Source organism: Populus alba, chromosome 11, assembly GCF_005239225.2.
Source record: "Populus alba chromosome 11, ASM523922v2, whole genome shotgun sequence".
Lineage (NCBI taxonomy): Eukaryota > Viridiplantae > Streptophyta > Magnoliopsida > Malpighiales > Salicaceae > Populus > Populus alba.
The window spans coordinates 17,914,240-17,931,132 of record NC_133294.1 but is presented as its reverse complement, the minus strand read 5'-3'; the positions used below and the strand labels follow the sequence as shown (position 1 = coordinate 17,931,132).

General features: G+C 32.5%; 1 protein-coding gene across 1 annotated transcript; it reads left to right on the top strand.

The window, feature by feature from the left end:
• Window positions 1-15,324: 15,324 nt before the first annotated feature.
• Window positions 15,325-16,630, top strand: LOC118031679 (caffeoylshikimate esterase). Its single transcript, XM_035036181.2, has one exon. The coding sequence runs from the start codon at window positions 15,399-15,401 to the stop codon at window positions 16,368-16,370; it is 972 nt and encodes a 323-aa protein (XP_034892072.1). The 5' UTR covers window positions 15,325-15,398; the 3' UTR covers window positions 16,371-16,630.
• Window positions 16,631-16,893: the final 263 nt, after the last annotated feature.

Genomic DNA, 16,893 nt, shown 5'->3' with positions numbered 1-16,893 from the left:
TTGTACGTTTTTTCTTCAATTTCCTTTGATATTCTTTGTTCCATCCAGCAATCATCAACAGAAGCAATATCATGAGCTTTCTAAGATGCTATTCTTTCTTTGAGGGTTATTCATATGCAGCTAGCTTTCGTTGATCTCATATATTTTTCCGCGTCAGTCCATGAAAACAAATCCTATTCTGATGCTAATACCCGCATAATCATATTGAAAGAAGGCAGCCACTCTTTCAAAAAACAAAACGAAGTAGGTTTATGCAAGCTCTTTCTTTAGAAATGGTATATAGTCTAGCATCATGATATCATCTACAAGTATTATTCCTCTTCTTTTTGTCACAAGAAAATGCCTCCAAAGCACATATATTTAACTTTATATATTGAAAGAAGGTAGCCACTCCTTCAAAAAACAAAACGAAGTAGGTTTATGTAAGCTCTTTCTTTAGAAATGGTATACAGTCCAGCATCATGATATCATCTACAAGTATTATCCCTCTTCTTTTTGCCACAAGAAAATGCCTCCAAAGCACATATATATAACTTTATATTGGCCAATGGATATCCACCTATTTCTTAGTAAACTTATTAGGTAATTCCCTTTTTGGTTGATTTCACAGTCACGAAAGGAGGGCCTTGGACAATCTAAAGAAAGAAAAGTGCAAGTCTGTGCTAATCTCATTAGCAAACAGCTTGTCATCAAACTAAATAATATGGCATGTCTCTATTAAACAGCTCGACATGTGTGATGTATGATGTGTGTGACTTCGGTGCTCCATTTTGGTTGTTGCATAGCACAGTCTGAACTACAAGGAGACACGTTTCCCTTTTGTGACAATTTTTGCTTTTCAATCAAGCTTTACCCTGTAGAGCCTACTTTACCGGTGGAAAAATTATCTAATTAAATTATGATAAGCTACAACTTCGATCTTTTCAGAAAGAAATTTTTTACTTTTAGTAGGTAAGGAATGATCAAGTCAGTGACCTGATCTAGGTTGTGATAAAGCGCATTATCACAGAAGCTACAAGTTCAACATCTGATCATTTACAAAGAAAAAGAATCATACCAGCTATATCCATGGAATAAACCATGCAGAACAACCAGTGAATCTTTTTTGAATTGAGCATTAAACTTGTTTTATGAATATTAGCAAGAGTACTTGATACAAAGTACTTGCATGGGATTTGAAACACATTCAAACTAGTATTTAGTTTAGCACTTTTGAGGTTTGTAAAACTTCGTCACTAGAATTTTCCATTAAAGCCTATAAATATTATGTATTAATTATGCCTTATTTTATGTAAGCCATTATTAATAAGCATCGAGTTCAAAGACATTGTGTGGGAGGATTCTGCCACTTTTCTTTGTATAAAACTTCAACAAATGTGGTATCAAAACTTGGATAAGTAATGGCTTTGAGTAGCCGTAGTAACAATAGCAACAATCAATTTTAATCTCGAATTCTCCATCCATAATCATACTTTTATAACAATTATTATTATCTTCTATAACTTCATGTACGTTGTTAGAACTAGAAGTTGACTTAGTCTTTCTTTCTATTATGGTTTCGTAAGGAACATATGGTTCTTCAAGTACAAACCAACCATAAATATATTTTTATGAATCTTTTTTATAGAAAATACATCATAACAACAACTAGATTGAGACTTTTTATTTTTACACGTCTTACATAGACATCTAATACCACCTCCACTAATATTTTTTAGATTAGATGGTGCATAATTAATAAAAACCTTCAACCCCATTACAATAATCTATCTTGCACAGCCCTTCGAGTGAAACTTGACACATCTAAGAACAATCATTAATGATTTATATGAAACCTATATATATATATATATATATATATAATGTGAACTAAACAAATTATTAGTATCCAACTAATTAGCTATCAATGGTTTAACTCAAATTTATTCAATTTATTTTAATAATATCCTTAAATCATTATCAATTTTCTTCAAAAATTCAAATTCCTCTAAATATCAAAATTTTCAACTTAACAATAAAATTAACAAAATATGAAATGTGCTCAGTAAATAAGCCATTATTTATTTCATTATAAAACACCTAAGTTACAAAATTAAATTCAATTTCATCAAATGACAAACAAATATAATTTCTTAAAATCTCAAACAAACCCTAACATGTATAAATCATACATTCACACAACAAATTTCTATAGGAAAAAGTTATAAAAAAAAATGCACACACAAACAAACTACATATACTATATAAAAATATCAAAAAATAACATTTTAAAAATGGTTTACAATAAACAAAAAAAGAACATATTTTTGCTTGATATGGTGAATCTTTAAAAAACAATTGAACCAAAATAGGGATACTAATAAATTGAGTGTTAGTGTAGCCAGATTTGTGATGATAAGAGCTTGATTTGTGAAAAAATAAGGGGATGTTGTGTGTTATTTTCTGCAGAATAAAAAGAAAGAATAAGAAATGGGGGAGGGGAAAAGGGGAGGTTAGTTGTCAGGTTATAATTTAAATATTACTGACAGATTCACCAATAAGTATTACCAACGAGTATATTTTGTCAATAATTATGTCTGTAATAATGACATGTTATTTTTTTCATTTATTCATTCCCAGCTATAATTCCTCTGGTAGTCACCGAAATAAATTTTTCATCGATAAATATCGAAGGAAACAGCAAGGTAATACTTCATCGGTAAATATCACTGTAATTTACCAATGATATTGTTTGTATTTGATAATTTTTTATGGTGAATGATGTTTGAGTAATGGAGAAAGTTTTGAGATCTATAGACTTAAATTTGATCATGTTATTGTAGCAATAAAAGAATTAAAAGATTTAAAAGAGATGACAGTGGAAGAATTTATAGATTCTCTTTAAACCCATGAGCAAAAGATTGAAAATAAAAGAGAAGGAAGATAACTAGAACAAGCATTGGAAGCAAAGCTAAGAGCGTGTTTGGCAGTGTGGTAGCGGTTGCTTTTCAAATAGCTTTTCGTGCCGAAATACATGTAAATGATGTTTTTTCATTTTTTAAAAATCATTTTTGACATCAGCACATCAAAACGATCCAAAAAGTACAACCGTCACTCAATTTTAGCAAAAACAAAAATTGAAATTTGCCAAAACGCAGTTGGCAACGCAGAGACAAACGCTTCCTAAGTTTAAAGGACAAAAATGAGTCTAGTGGAGGAGGTTTTCAAAGAGGGGTAGAATAAAAGGGTGACAGGTCATATAAAAACCATGAAAGTCATGATGGACGTGATGGCAATCAAAAATCTTTTCCAAGAGGATATGGTAGAAATAGAGGTTGAGGTCATGGTAGTTGGACAAGTTGGAGGTATGATATATCAAAACTTCAATGTTACAATTTCAAAGAATTTAGCCATTATGCTTCAAATTGTTATTGCAACATTGTTGGTGAAGACAAAGATGAACTTGGCTAAAACAAATGTTGATTAAGAGCTTGCTTTATTGTTAGCTTATGAAAATTTTAAGTCATGCAATCGAAGCACTTCGTATTTTGTTACAAGAGTATTAAATAACATATGTAGTATGAAAGAAGTTCTTATTGAGCTTGATGAAGAACACAACGGCAACATCACCTTTGGTGGTTTATAACAAAGACTAGTTAAAGGCAAAGGTAAAATTCTTCTTCAACTTAAAAATGGTGAGCATCAATAAATCTCTAATGTTTATTATGTTTCTAAAATGAAAAATAATATATTGAGTATGGCTCAGTTCCTTGAAAAAGGCTTTGTTGCACTGATAAAGAACATGTTCTTTTACATATATGATAATAATAATGTTCTGATCACGTAAGTAAGAATGGCTAAGAATAGAATGTTCCCATTAAACTTGAATATTTACCAACTGAACTACTTCAAAGAAATTATTGGTGATGAATACACCCTTTAGCATCTTCCATATGGACATTTAAACTTTTGTGCTTTAAAGTTTTATAAAAAAAAAAAAATAAAAAACAATATAGTGATAAGTTTTTCAAAGATTAATCATGTAAATTGCTTTTGTGAGATATGTGTCATGAAAAAACAGCAAAACAAAAAAGCCTTTCTAAGGAGGAGTTCAATAGCAGCTCAACCTCCTAATTTAGTATATTCAGATGTGTGTGGTCCTCTTAATTCTATATCAGTTGGTGGTAGTAGGTATTTTCTTACCCTTACAAATGATTATAGTGGTAAAACTTAGGTTTACTTGGTGAAAGAAAAAAATGCATTTTAAAATATATTTAAATAGTTTAAAATCCTTATTTAGAAGCAAAGTGGTTGTCATTTAAAATGTTTGAAAATTGATAGAGGTGAGGAATATATGAGTTTGATGACTTTTATAAAGAAATGACATTGTTCATCAACTAACCATGCCTCAAACATTATAATAGAAAGGGGTGTATCAAAGGAAGAATAAAATCATTCTTAATAAGGTTAAATGTGTTGTTACTAAAAATTTAGACCCTATGTGTTAGAGACGGTGTGTACCTCTTTTGAACTAAGTATAAGAGTTTAGGTCATGTTTGCTAGAAGATTGACAAAAGCAAAGAAAGATTTTATTTTTTTTTTTTCAAAACCTTGTTTGAGTTCTTTTCTGCTCATTTTATCCTTCCCATCTGCTACCAAAATCGTGAGGTTTTCTTAAGTTGATTAGAAGTCCTCATAATGCTAAATTCGTTTCTTCTTTATCTGGTCTTTAAAGTTGGATAAATCCCTCAGAATTTGCACTAAAAAATGGTTATGTTGCTATCGCAATTATTTTGTTCCAACTTAGGCTCTGATTCTGACTTGGTATCATACGATATCTGACTATCCTAGCTATATTATGTCACTCATGACATGTTGAAAAATTGACCTACACCTTTATTAGGTCCTAGGGATCATTGTTCTTAGGGCAGATTCTCAGTCAGATTTGGATGCTCGGCATTGTTAGATCAAGAACCTTTTTAACCAACTAGATTACTGCCAGATTTTGTTCTGTAAAATGATTTCATCTCACTTCGACTCCTTCATCAAAGTTGTCGTCCTGGAGATGTAGATAAATTTGGGCTTTTGAATCACTTGATTTTAATATCAAAAGCTCAAAATATTTTTGTTTGAATATCTAACGTGAATGGCGGAGAATTCTGCCGCGGGCAGGATCCTGACCCGAGTTTTGCACTAAAAACTCTATTTCCATCACAAATTTTGTTCATTTGTTCTTAGATCATACTCTCAATCATATCAGGATTCTCAACATTTGTCAATTTCTTAATTAGACCTGGAGATCCTTTTTTACCAACTAGATTACTGGCAGATTCTGTTCTGTAAAACAATTTTATATCACTTCGACTCCTTCATCAAAATTATAGGCCTAGATGCGTAGATAAAGTTGGGTTTTTGAATCGCTTAATTTTGATATCAGAAGCTCAAGATATTCCCGTTTGAATATCTAAAGTGAAGGCAGAGAATTCTGTCGCGGGAAGGATCCTGACCCGAGTTTTGCACTAAAAAATTTATTTCCATCACAAATTTTGTTGATTTGTTCTTAGATCATACTCTCATTCATATAAGGATTCTCGGCATTGTCAGTTTCTAAATTAGACTCGGAGATCCTTTTTTACCAACAAGATTGCTGCCAGATTCTGTTCTGTAAAATAATTTTATCTCACTTCGACTCCTTCATCAAAGTTGTAGTCTTGGATGCGTAGATAAATTTGGGCTTTTGAATCGCTTGATTTCAATATCAGAAGCTCAAGATATTCCCGTTTGAATATCTAACGTGAAGGCAGAGAATTCTGCCGCGGGAAGGATCTAGCCCAAGTTTACGAGACTAATTCGAAGGATTTTTTTTTTACCAAAGACTGAATCGAAAAGTGCTAAAATGAGGGATTGAATTGAAGAAGGATATTGAAAGCTAGAAGGGGGGCTGGATCATCATAAATGACAAGATTTTTACCACTCTGATTAAGGAAAATAAGACTTTGCAGCATGCACCCTTACCCATCTGATTTCTTTCCTTTTTACTCTGCAAATTCCTGTTTTTTTTCCTTTATCATCACACCTGATTTTTGGAGCTGCAACCATGTTTTTATTGCCTCATTTCAAAGGGAGCAGCTGGCCCTATGGAAGGAAAGAAAGAAGCCACACCATCCTCTAAAAAACTGGAAAAAAGTTAGACATCAGAATTAGAATATTTAAGTTTCTTTTTCGCATTTTTTTACTACAAATCAGTAGGGATTTCATTCTAGAATTAATGTATTGAATCTTTCCTAAATAGAGATATATTTAGACTATATATAAGCCCTTCTAATGACCTAACGACCTAACGGGGGCAGAAAGAAAGAGCATAAAAAGAGGAGAAAAATAAAGAGAGAAAAAAAGCTAGAAAAATGGAGAGAAAAGAGCAGAAAAAAACAGCCAAAGACAAAAGAAAAATGCAAGAGAGGCAGGGAGTAAAAACGCAAAGAACAGAAGGAGTTTTTGTTTGTTACTATGAAAAGGGAAAAAAAGAAGGGAAGCAAGGCAGAAAAAGAAGAGAGAGAACAGAGAATGGGAGAGGGATAGCAAAAAAAAGACAAGAAACACGCCTTTGCTTCATTTTTTCTGCAAATAACAACTGCAAAAACATGAAAAGAAAGTGCAGGAATCAGTAGAGAGAGTGACGAAAATGCAGAGTAAATAAGGAGGCAATAAGCAGACCTAAACACAGAATAGAAGAAGAAGGACGGACATAGACCGAGCAACCATCACTCTTTCAACGCCACTGCAGTTTCTTCATCTCCAGGTTTGTTTTCTATTCACCTATTGCATGCTTTCTTTTTCTGTATGTTTGCACTTTAGCGTGGTCTCTTTCCATTTGTGTTGTATGTGTTTGTACTGTTCAAGTGAATTAATTCACTTGAACAGTAGCTCTCCATTCACAAAAGAGGGTTGTGCCCCTTTTGTGTCCAATCGGGTCACTGCCCAGACCTCCCATATTTTTTTTTCTTTCTTTCTTTAAAAAAAAAATAAAAGAAAGAGAAAGAGATTTTTGATTTTTTTGGCATATTTATTTTAAGGTCTGAATTTTTTTTATGTTGTAAAAAATATCAATCTCGTGTTTAGAATACCCGGTTTTTTACGCAATGTGACAAATATACATATACATCAAAAATTGTTTTCTTGTGTGTTGCATACGGCCAATACTCTAACATGTTTTGAACACTCTTTTTTTTATACAAAAAATATTGGAAGTTTTGAAAATGTGTTTTCACATGGATTTCTTAAACACACAAAAAAAAAAATTGTTTTCTTGCATTTCTGGATTTTACAATATATTTGTAAAACTCCAAAGGGTATTGGCCAATATTTCAAAAAATATAAAAATCTTATTTTGGGGGGAATTCATCTATTATTCATCGCTAATGTTTGGATAAAAAAATCCTTTAAGGATGAATATCCAAAATATTATTGGGAATAATTTGTTATTATTCACTGTTAATATTTGGATAAAGAAACCCTGAGTGGTAAATATCCAAAATATTTTTTTAGGAATAATAAATCTGCACACATCCTTGAAAGAAGCCTTGATTATAATCGAGGACATTTCAATTTTTTTTACTCCACAGTTTACGAGCTATGAGAGTATAAAACACTAAGGCAAAAAATAGGTTTTTTTAAAGGCCCTAGATTTCTAAATTTTTGTCCCTCCTCCTTGCGATTTACGAGTTGCAAACTCTTGAAATACTAAGGGAAAAATGAGCTTTCGAAGTACATGAAATCTCCTTGGATTTCTATCTTAACACATTTAGTTTGAATCAAACCTAGAAAAACTGATGGGATTAGAAAACACTAACACCATAGCAATTATAAAGCAAACCAAACACCAAGCAGCTTACCTTAGGTAGGGCGTACTAGGGGTGCTAATACCTTCCCTTTACGCAACCAGTTCTTTGTCTTAGAATCTCTAAAAGACCAATTAGAATTCCTAGTAACCAAAATATTAGGTAGCGACTCCTTTATACTAAATTAAAAAACCTCAAAATTAATCAAGGGTCACCGCGCTCCGCCGCAAGGGTGCGACAAAATGCATATTGGAAAAAAAAAATATCTTAAAGAATTATGGGGAGATGTTGTTGATTGTGCTAAATATTTGTTAGACAAGTTACTACAAAATACCTTTGCAATATCATATCTAAAGAAGCATGGAGTTTGCATTAGCCAAACATTGATCACTTGAGAGTTTTTGGCAATGTTGCATATGCCAAAATACAAGAAGAAAAGAGGACTAAGCTTGGTAAAAAAATCCTACTAAGGTATAGAGATAATTCTTGTGGCTACAAGTTTTATAATTCTATTTATCACAAAGAAAGTAATGATGTCAACAAATGTTCAATTTAATGAAGAGAAAATATAGAATTGGAGTAATGAAGGGTAACCTGCAACAACTTCTTTTATAAGAAAAACAAGAGGTAAAATGAAAAAGAAATATCAGATTGTGTCAATATATATCTTAAGTTGAAATCAGCCAGCACCATATGACTCCTCTTGGAGTTGCTCCAAGAAAGACAAATGAGCTGAATTTCAACAAGAGGTGATATATATCATTCTATATATATATATATATATATATATATATATATGATGGCACATAAAGAATTGACTTTGATGATTTTAGCATGCTATGTCTTTTTGCAAATTATGATCCAATAACATTTGAAAAGGCTTCTTACACTTCTTCAAGTGAAAGATAAAATAAATGCCATTAACATTAATAATACTTGGGAGCTTTTTACACTTCTTCAAGGACATAAATAAATTGGTGTCAAATAAGTGTTCAAAACAAAAGGAAATGTACAAGCTGAGGTAGAAAAAAACACAAGGCTATGTTGGTGACAAAAGACTATAAACAACAATACAAAGTAAATTATAAAGAAATGCTTGCAGTGGTGGCTCAACTTGAAATAATGAGATAGTTAATCTTATTAACAACTTATAAGAAGTGGAACTTTCTCTATATAGATGTAATTAAACTCAATCTTTCTTAATGGATGTGATAAAACAAAAGTATATGTAAAGCAACCACCTGGGTTCATTGTTGAAGGCCAAGAAAAAACGATATATAAGCTAAACAAAGCATTTTACAGGCTCAAACAAGCACCACGAACATGAAATTTTAGAATTAATGCTTATTTTACTCAAAATGGTTTCCTAAGTGTTCATATGAGCATACTTTATACATAAAAACTTACTCTTGAAAAGATGTTTTGTTTGCTTGCCATATGTGGATGATTTAAGATGATTTAATATTTTCAGGCAATAATTCTTTCATGATTAAAGAATTTAAGTAATCTATGGTAAAGAAGTTTAAGTAATCTATGGTAAAGAAGTTTGTTTGCCTTATGTTATGATTTGTTTTATCCATCTTCATAAACCTTGAACTTACTGGTTATAGTGATAATAATTGTGCTAGAAATTGTGATGATTGGAAAAGTAATGTTGGCTTTGTATTTTGTTTAGATAGAAACAATCTATTGTTGCACTTTTAACTTGTGAAACAGATTAAGTTGCAGTTGCTTCTTGTGTTTGTTATGCTATTTGGTTGAGAAAATTACTAGAGAAATTGCAATAGAAACCAAAACGAAGCAACCATGAGTTATTTTAATAATAAATTAACTATTGTATTGGCCAAAAATTCAATTCGTCATGAATATATGTTCAAAACACGTACTCATCTTTATTTCATAAGAGAGCATGCGAAAAAGAAACAACTTAGACTAATTCATGTGAAAACAAGCGAGCAATTTTACTGTTATTTATCACAAAGCCTCTTAAAGCTAATACTTTTTATCATTTGTAGAAAAAACTTGGACTCATAGCTAGCAACTGGAATTTTTCATTAAAGCCTATAGATACTACGTATTTTACATTGTTTCATGTAAGCCATTAATGAACATAGAGTTCAAGGAGATTGTGTGCGAGTATTCTGCATTTTTTCTTTGTATAAAACTCCAACATTCTGAAGTAAATCATTATCCTGTCATCATCTAAAGATAAAGCTATCCATCCATGAGATTTCCTTCTGCTTCCAGTGTTCGAAGGCTCTTATAACTCATATTTTAAAATGATGTATTGCTAATAATACTTCCAGAAACCTGAACTATTTCAGATATAACCTTAAATGAAAATTGTTGAGCAGGGAACAGACAACTAAATCCTCGTTCATGGTTAACGACGAGTGCGTAGGCCATTCTTCATCTAATCTCCTACCAATTATTTGGTATTGGTGCACTTACAAGAGCATATATAGGTTAGAATGGTGTTTCTATTTGAGTGGTTGTCTGTCCCTTCTGCAGCATGAGAGGGCAGGATTGCATTCTCATTGACCCAGAAATATGATTTCCATAACCATCTTTTCCAAGTTATTCTTTTATATTTGCGTCTTTCTATCAAGAATATGATCCTATGACCATAAAGTTGATTTGAAGAGCACAAACTTGCACGTTTCTTTCTTGTCCACTTCTTAATGATAATATTCAGGTAAATTACAAAGAGATAGAATGTAATCGATGAGAAGAAGAAAAACTTTCCATTACCGGAACTACATGCAAATCACAAACAATTTAGTGGATTATCTATAAAAAAAAAAATACGAGCATTCTGAAGCATCAGCATCAGCTCTGGCATTTTCAGAAATGATATGAATAGCCAAGTCCCCTTCTAGCTACAACTAGGACTAAATAGATTGAACCCCATAATAGGTGAGGATTTCAAGACGCAGCGAGCCCACGTAAGCAATGATCAAGATGCTGATAAATTAGAAGCATACTTCTTCCAAATTCTAGAAGATGCTTTGGTCCAACCGGTGGGAACTCCTACTGCAGTTACGGTAAGTTTTCTTTTCCACCACCACACTACCAAACACATATAGCTCTTGTTAAATAAAAGTCGTCTTCTTTTTAAAAGCTCTGGCTGCCCACTTCCAAAAGCAAACGGCATGTGCTGCTGATTTGACCTACCTAACATTGGCATCATTACAATGTGGTATCAAACTTCAACAGTCAGTGTTTAGTCTTCCTTCGAACAAAGAAATCAATACTTATCTTTTATGTTATGTTATTTTATTTTATTTTTCCATAAAAAAATTCCTTTTGGCCTAGCAAAAACCCAGTAGGATTTTAAGAGCCATGGAAGGACTTACTCAAGTTTCATGCTGAACTACCTTTAGCTTTTCCACTTTTCACTGTTTCAACTTCCAATTCCCAAAAAGTTCCAGGAATCTGTAATTAAATTCAAAGTAAACTACTTTCACTTTTGTAACTTTTTCTTCTACAATCTACAAGGAACATGACTCCCTGCAATCACAGCAAAGAATACTCTTGTATGATCTAATTTCATGTATTTTTTAAATTTTTATGTCAATATTTATACTAACAGTGCATTGGTATGGATGCTACCAACGGGCTCATGAACGGAAACAATCTATCGGAAAAACTCTTGTCGGTAATTGGTCAGTCATCGGAATCACCAAAATATAATTCTGACTTAAATATCACAAATAAAATAATTTTATTGTATGATCGTGAAAACCAGGTCAAACCTAAGGGAAATTTCACTTAATCTTCTTACAATATACCGAAATGAGAAAGAACGGAGGATGCGAGTGAAAAAAATTAAGAAACAATAATTATGAAAATAATAAATTGATATGTCGTTAAATCAGTTCAAAGGTCCACACATCCATTCCTATAAATATATTGATCATCGAAGTAAAATAAATATCCTTTCACCTCAAGCAAATAAATTTAATATCCCTTAAAGTTGAAGGAAATCAATGAGATTATGACTATATTAATTAGAAAAAGCTCTCTAATCAATTTTTTACCATCAAGCGAATGTAATATTGAAAGCAATTTTCATTCACTCGACAATAGTCTTAGGGAAAAAATCTATGCATTTATTCTAAGCAAACGTTCAAAAGCTTGACAATTTTAACTTAGTTTATTCTTCCCTAATAAATCAAGATGAGAGTTGCAGCAATCAAATTAATTCTTTTGCTTTTTACTCTAGTCCCTAACAACAATTACGGATTGAAAGAAACTAAAAAGCATCCATGCCATCTCAAAACAATTCAATAAGCTTGAATAACAAGCAATAGCATAATTCTGAACAAGAAAAAATAAATACTTGAATCTAAAAGAATTACAACGATAACGTTACTTCTCACAACATGCTAATAGGGATGGTGTGTATCCCTCTTGAACTGAATTCAGGAGTTTAGTTCATAAATGCTGGAAAATTGACAAAAGCATAAAAGAAAATAATGTTTTTTTGGGCCATGTTTTGGATGTGTTCTGCTCTCTTTATCCTCCCCCTTTGCTGCCGAAATCTTCAAGATTCATGATGCTAAATTCTTTACTTCTTTATCTGGTCTTTGAGATTGGATAAATCTCTCAGAATTTATGTTGAAAACTGATTATGCTGCTGTTACAATTCTATTATAATACCAACTCTATTGCAATTTAAACTTTGATTCTGTCTTGGTTTCTTGCAATATCTGACCATCTCAGCTATATTATTTCATTCATGACATGTTAAAGGATTGATTTAAACCTTTATTGGGTCCTAAGGCCCATTATTCTTATATCAGACTCTCAGTCGTATTGAGATGCTCGACATTGTCAATTTATGAATCTGATCAGAAGACCCATTTCGACCAACCAGATTGCGTCTGAATTCTGTCTTTCAAAATGATTTTATCTGACTTTAAGTCCTTCATGAAAGTTGTAGTCATGTATGCGTATGATGAATTTGGGTTTTTGAATCACCTAATTTTGATATCAAAAGTTCAAGATATTTCCGTTTGAATATCTAGTGTGAAAGTAAAGAATCTTACTGCGAAAAGGATTCTGACCTGAGTTTGCAGGTTTGATTCGAGGTTCAAATAACATTGGATTTTTTCCCATAATACCTTTATGGCTAGCTTGACATTTGTACTTCAACTTATATTAAGCTCACCTTCTCATTCTAGAACTCTAACTTGGCAAAAAAACCTGTCACGATAAGCTAAGTCCAAAACATAAAATGCAGAATTTCTTATCTTTTAACGATTAATTCACGAAGTCTCTTCTGCATGCCAAACTCATAAACATAACTTCCAATCAACTCAAATAAGATCAAAATACATTAAAAAACATGGTGTAAAAGGAATAAAAACATATGTATATTTTGCACTTATCAGTAATTTATAGTCTGTCGGTGAGCCCGTCGCTAACAAATATACCAATAGATTTACTAACAGACAAAGTGCACCTAAAAAAATTACCCACTTCAATCCATCGGTATCTCCATTGATAAATTTAACTTATCACCTACAGGAAAACTATATGTAATGTCTTTGGTGTTTTTGTTTGTCCATTAGTATATCCATTAGTAAATATAATAAATCACCAACAAAATATCATTTGTAATTCCATTAGTGAGTTAGCAGCAGTAGTGGTATTTGCAATAATTTTTTTCCAACTCTCTCTGGAATATATCAACGGATTTGTTTTATCAGTAACCCTATCAGTAATATTTTAAAAATATTTTTAAAAAAAAATATTGAATAGAAGTGGAAAAATAATTAATATAAATAAATTAATATAAAAATCAAATATTTATTACATATTTAAATATTTGTATATTTAAATACAATAAATATAAAATAGAGACGGCGTTGGAGGAGGAGGAGGTTGGTCGTTGTCGGGATCATGGGGCCAATTAGAGTGTGCACGTGAATCACCCATATGTGATCTCATCTCCAATACCAATTGGTAGAGCTCTTCATAATCAGTAGTAAGTTGTTCATATTTATCATTAAGATGGGTCATCTAAGCCTAAACTCATTCATCTAACATCGCCGCGAACTCCAAAGTTTGAGTGCTCGAAATCGATTGCAAGCATCCAATGGTCAAAGCATTTTGGGTCGTCCACAAGTTCTTGGTCGTAGTGTTAGAGAATCTAAACACTCAATTTCTATCGGATCCACTGGATGATCTTGCCTCTAGCCACAAATCCGGATCGAGATCTAAATGGGTCAAAGGATCATCCCCATATGCAACACCCTCAGTTTAATTTGTCATATTCATTGAAAAATAAGTGTGCATGTGTATGTGTATGTGTTTGTGTGTATATCATTATCCTTAATTATCCTAACAACACTTTAAGCTTCTTATTATCATAGCTATCGAAAATTCATTAGAGTCTCCTCTGTATATTGACCTTTCTAAGTGTAGGCATCAACCAAAAACACAATTGATTATGATCCAACCATCCTGAAACTTCTTCACCATAATCCAATTACTCATCATTTTATATACTTCTACTTATATCTTCTTCATTTTCCATTCTAATAACATTGTAATGTATTTTTTCTTTTCATATGTGATGTCATTAAACAAAACATATTATAAAGTTATCTCTATGCATATCAAAATTTTAAATACATACACAAAACAAATTTAATTATCAAAATAGTAGTCCTCACTTGCTCCACCCTTCATCAATATATTGCTTAAACCTTCATTGTTGACTCTTTATAAGTGTATATTTGGTTTTATGGTAGTTTTTAGGATTGCGGTTTGAAAAACAAAACATTAAATTATCGTTTTTTTCTTGAATTCTAAGTTTTCTATCATAATGTAAAATGAAAAATAGGTCAAGTAATGAAAACCAAATAACTCTTAAAGTTATAGTTAGCGTAAAAAAATCTCAAATCGGACCATCCTACAATGCTAAACGAAATCTAAGGCTCACTTACTCTATTTATCCTTTTAATAATTCTTTATTATTGTTTCAAGATAAAAAAAATAAATAAATATAGGAGAATAGTAAAGACAGAGAAAGCATGTTTCATTTTCTTTATTATTTTGAAACAATAAAAATTCATTAATTTCAAAACAGTTTAAGAGACAAAATTATTCTGTGTAAAAATAGTTTCAATTTTTTTTTCTTTTCTTAAAAACACAGTCCATCATCCTGATATGTTTTGTGTAAAAATAATTGATCATATTCTAACTTTAAAGAAACATGAAGAGGAATGCAACAAAAAAAAACATCAATTTCGTATTTTGTTTTTCCATCCAACCATACTCTCGACTGCATTATCAGAACACTTGTCGATGTAAGGTATGCAACATAAGAATCCACAGAGAACATGAAGGTAGGATTTTGCAAAAGCAGGAGCTAAATGTAAAAAGATAGGAAATGCTGCAAGTTGGGTTAGGCAAAACCAGGGCCAGCCCAACCCTATGTAAGCCACCTACCTGTAAAAGCCCCCAACTTTGGGGGAAAAAAGAAGTCGAAACCACAACAAAATAGTCGATCAACGACAAGACCTCCCAAGAACAAGAACATCCCTCCAAAATTCCAAGTCTTCTCTAAAAATGAAGCAAGAAAATCTCATGCCCCGTGAAACAGAAGTCCACTTTTGGGGAAATACCCCAGAGGATGAGTACTACAAACAACAAGGGATCAAAGCTTCACGGTCATCTTACACATCACCAAGAGGCCTCTCACTTTTCACAAGATCATGGCTCCCAATCTCCACCGATCCTCCACTTGGCGTTATGTGTATGGTTCATGGTTATGGAAACGACATCAGCTGGACTTTTCAGTCCACGGCTATCTTCCTAGCTCAGATGGGTTTTGCCTGCTTTGCACTTGACATTGAAGGCCATGGTAAGTCTCAAGGCCTTAAGGGCTATGTACCCAATGTTGATCTTGTTGTTCAAGACTGTCTTTCTTTCTTTGATTCCATCAAGAATGACACACAGTTTCATGGGTTGCCTTTCTTTTTGTATGGTGAATCAATGGGCGGTGCTATTTGTCTCTTGATTCATTTAGCAAACCCTACAGGGTTTGATGGTGCAGTTTTGGTCGCCCCCATGTGCAAAATCTCTGATAATATAAAACCCAGATGGCCAATTACTGATATTCTATTAATGGTGGCAAAATTTTTTCCTACTTTAGCTATAGTTCCAGCTGCTAGCATTCTGCACAAGTCAATCAAAGTAGAGAGAAAAGTGCCAATTGCAGAAATGAACCCAATGAGATATAGGGGGAAACCAAGATTGGGAACTGTTCTCGAGCTTCTAAGGGTTACTGATCATTTGAGTCAAAATTTGAGAAATGTTACCATTCCATTTATTGTATTACATGGTAGCATGGATGTTGTCACTGATCCAAAAGTGAGCGAAAGTTTGTATGAGGAGGCAAATAGCGAAGACAAGACGATAAAGATTTATGATGGAATGGTGCATTCTTTGCTTTTTGGAGAAACTGATGAGAATATTGAAATTGTTCGGCAAGATATTATATCTTGGTTGAATGATAGATGCAAGCAAAACCATCAGTAAGCTTGTCGTTTTGGGATGTTTTATTACTGCTGGTTGATTGTTCAATTAAAGAACTTTATACTTGGAATTTTATTATAGAATTCATGTTGAGTTCATGTGCTGATGTTGAGTAAAAATAACACTTTGGTTGTGTAATTATGCCTCTTGAAATGCACGGTTTGTATATCCTAATGTGTTATTCATGTTGATTAGCTTTCGAGGGATTGTGTTAATTTTCAATAAAGTATTGAGTTCATGGGCCGGAATGCATGTTTTAGACATCTTACTGTGTTAATTTTCAATGAAGTTCTACTTTCCAAGTATCAATGGTAATGAGTAGCGGTTCCGCCGAGATTTGAACATGCAGGTGGCCTTGGGGCGAAGCACCTGCTCAAAGTCACCGTGGTGGCTTCTTTTGGCAACCCTTCCGATGCGCTTTACAGCCTAAAATACAAAGTAACGCTTCCGTTAAGCTCCGACATTTAATTTTTGTTTCACCACATGTTACTTTCACATTTGAAAAGATTTTTTGTGCGAATTCCTT

What these genes read in the sequence shown, in the direction of transcription:
- LOC118031679 (XM_035036181.2), top strand. Translation starts at nt 15,399, where the DNA reads ATGAAGCAAGAAAATCTCATGCCCCGTGAAACAGAAGTCCACTTTTGG.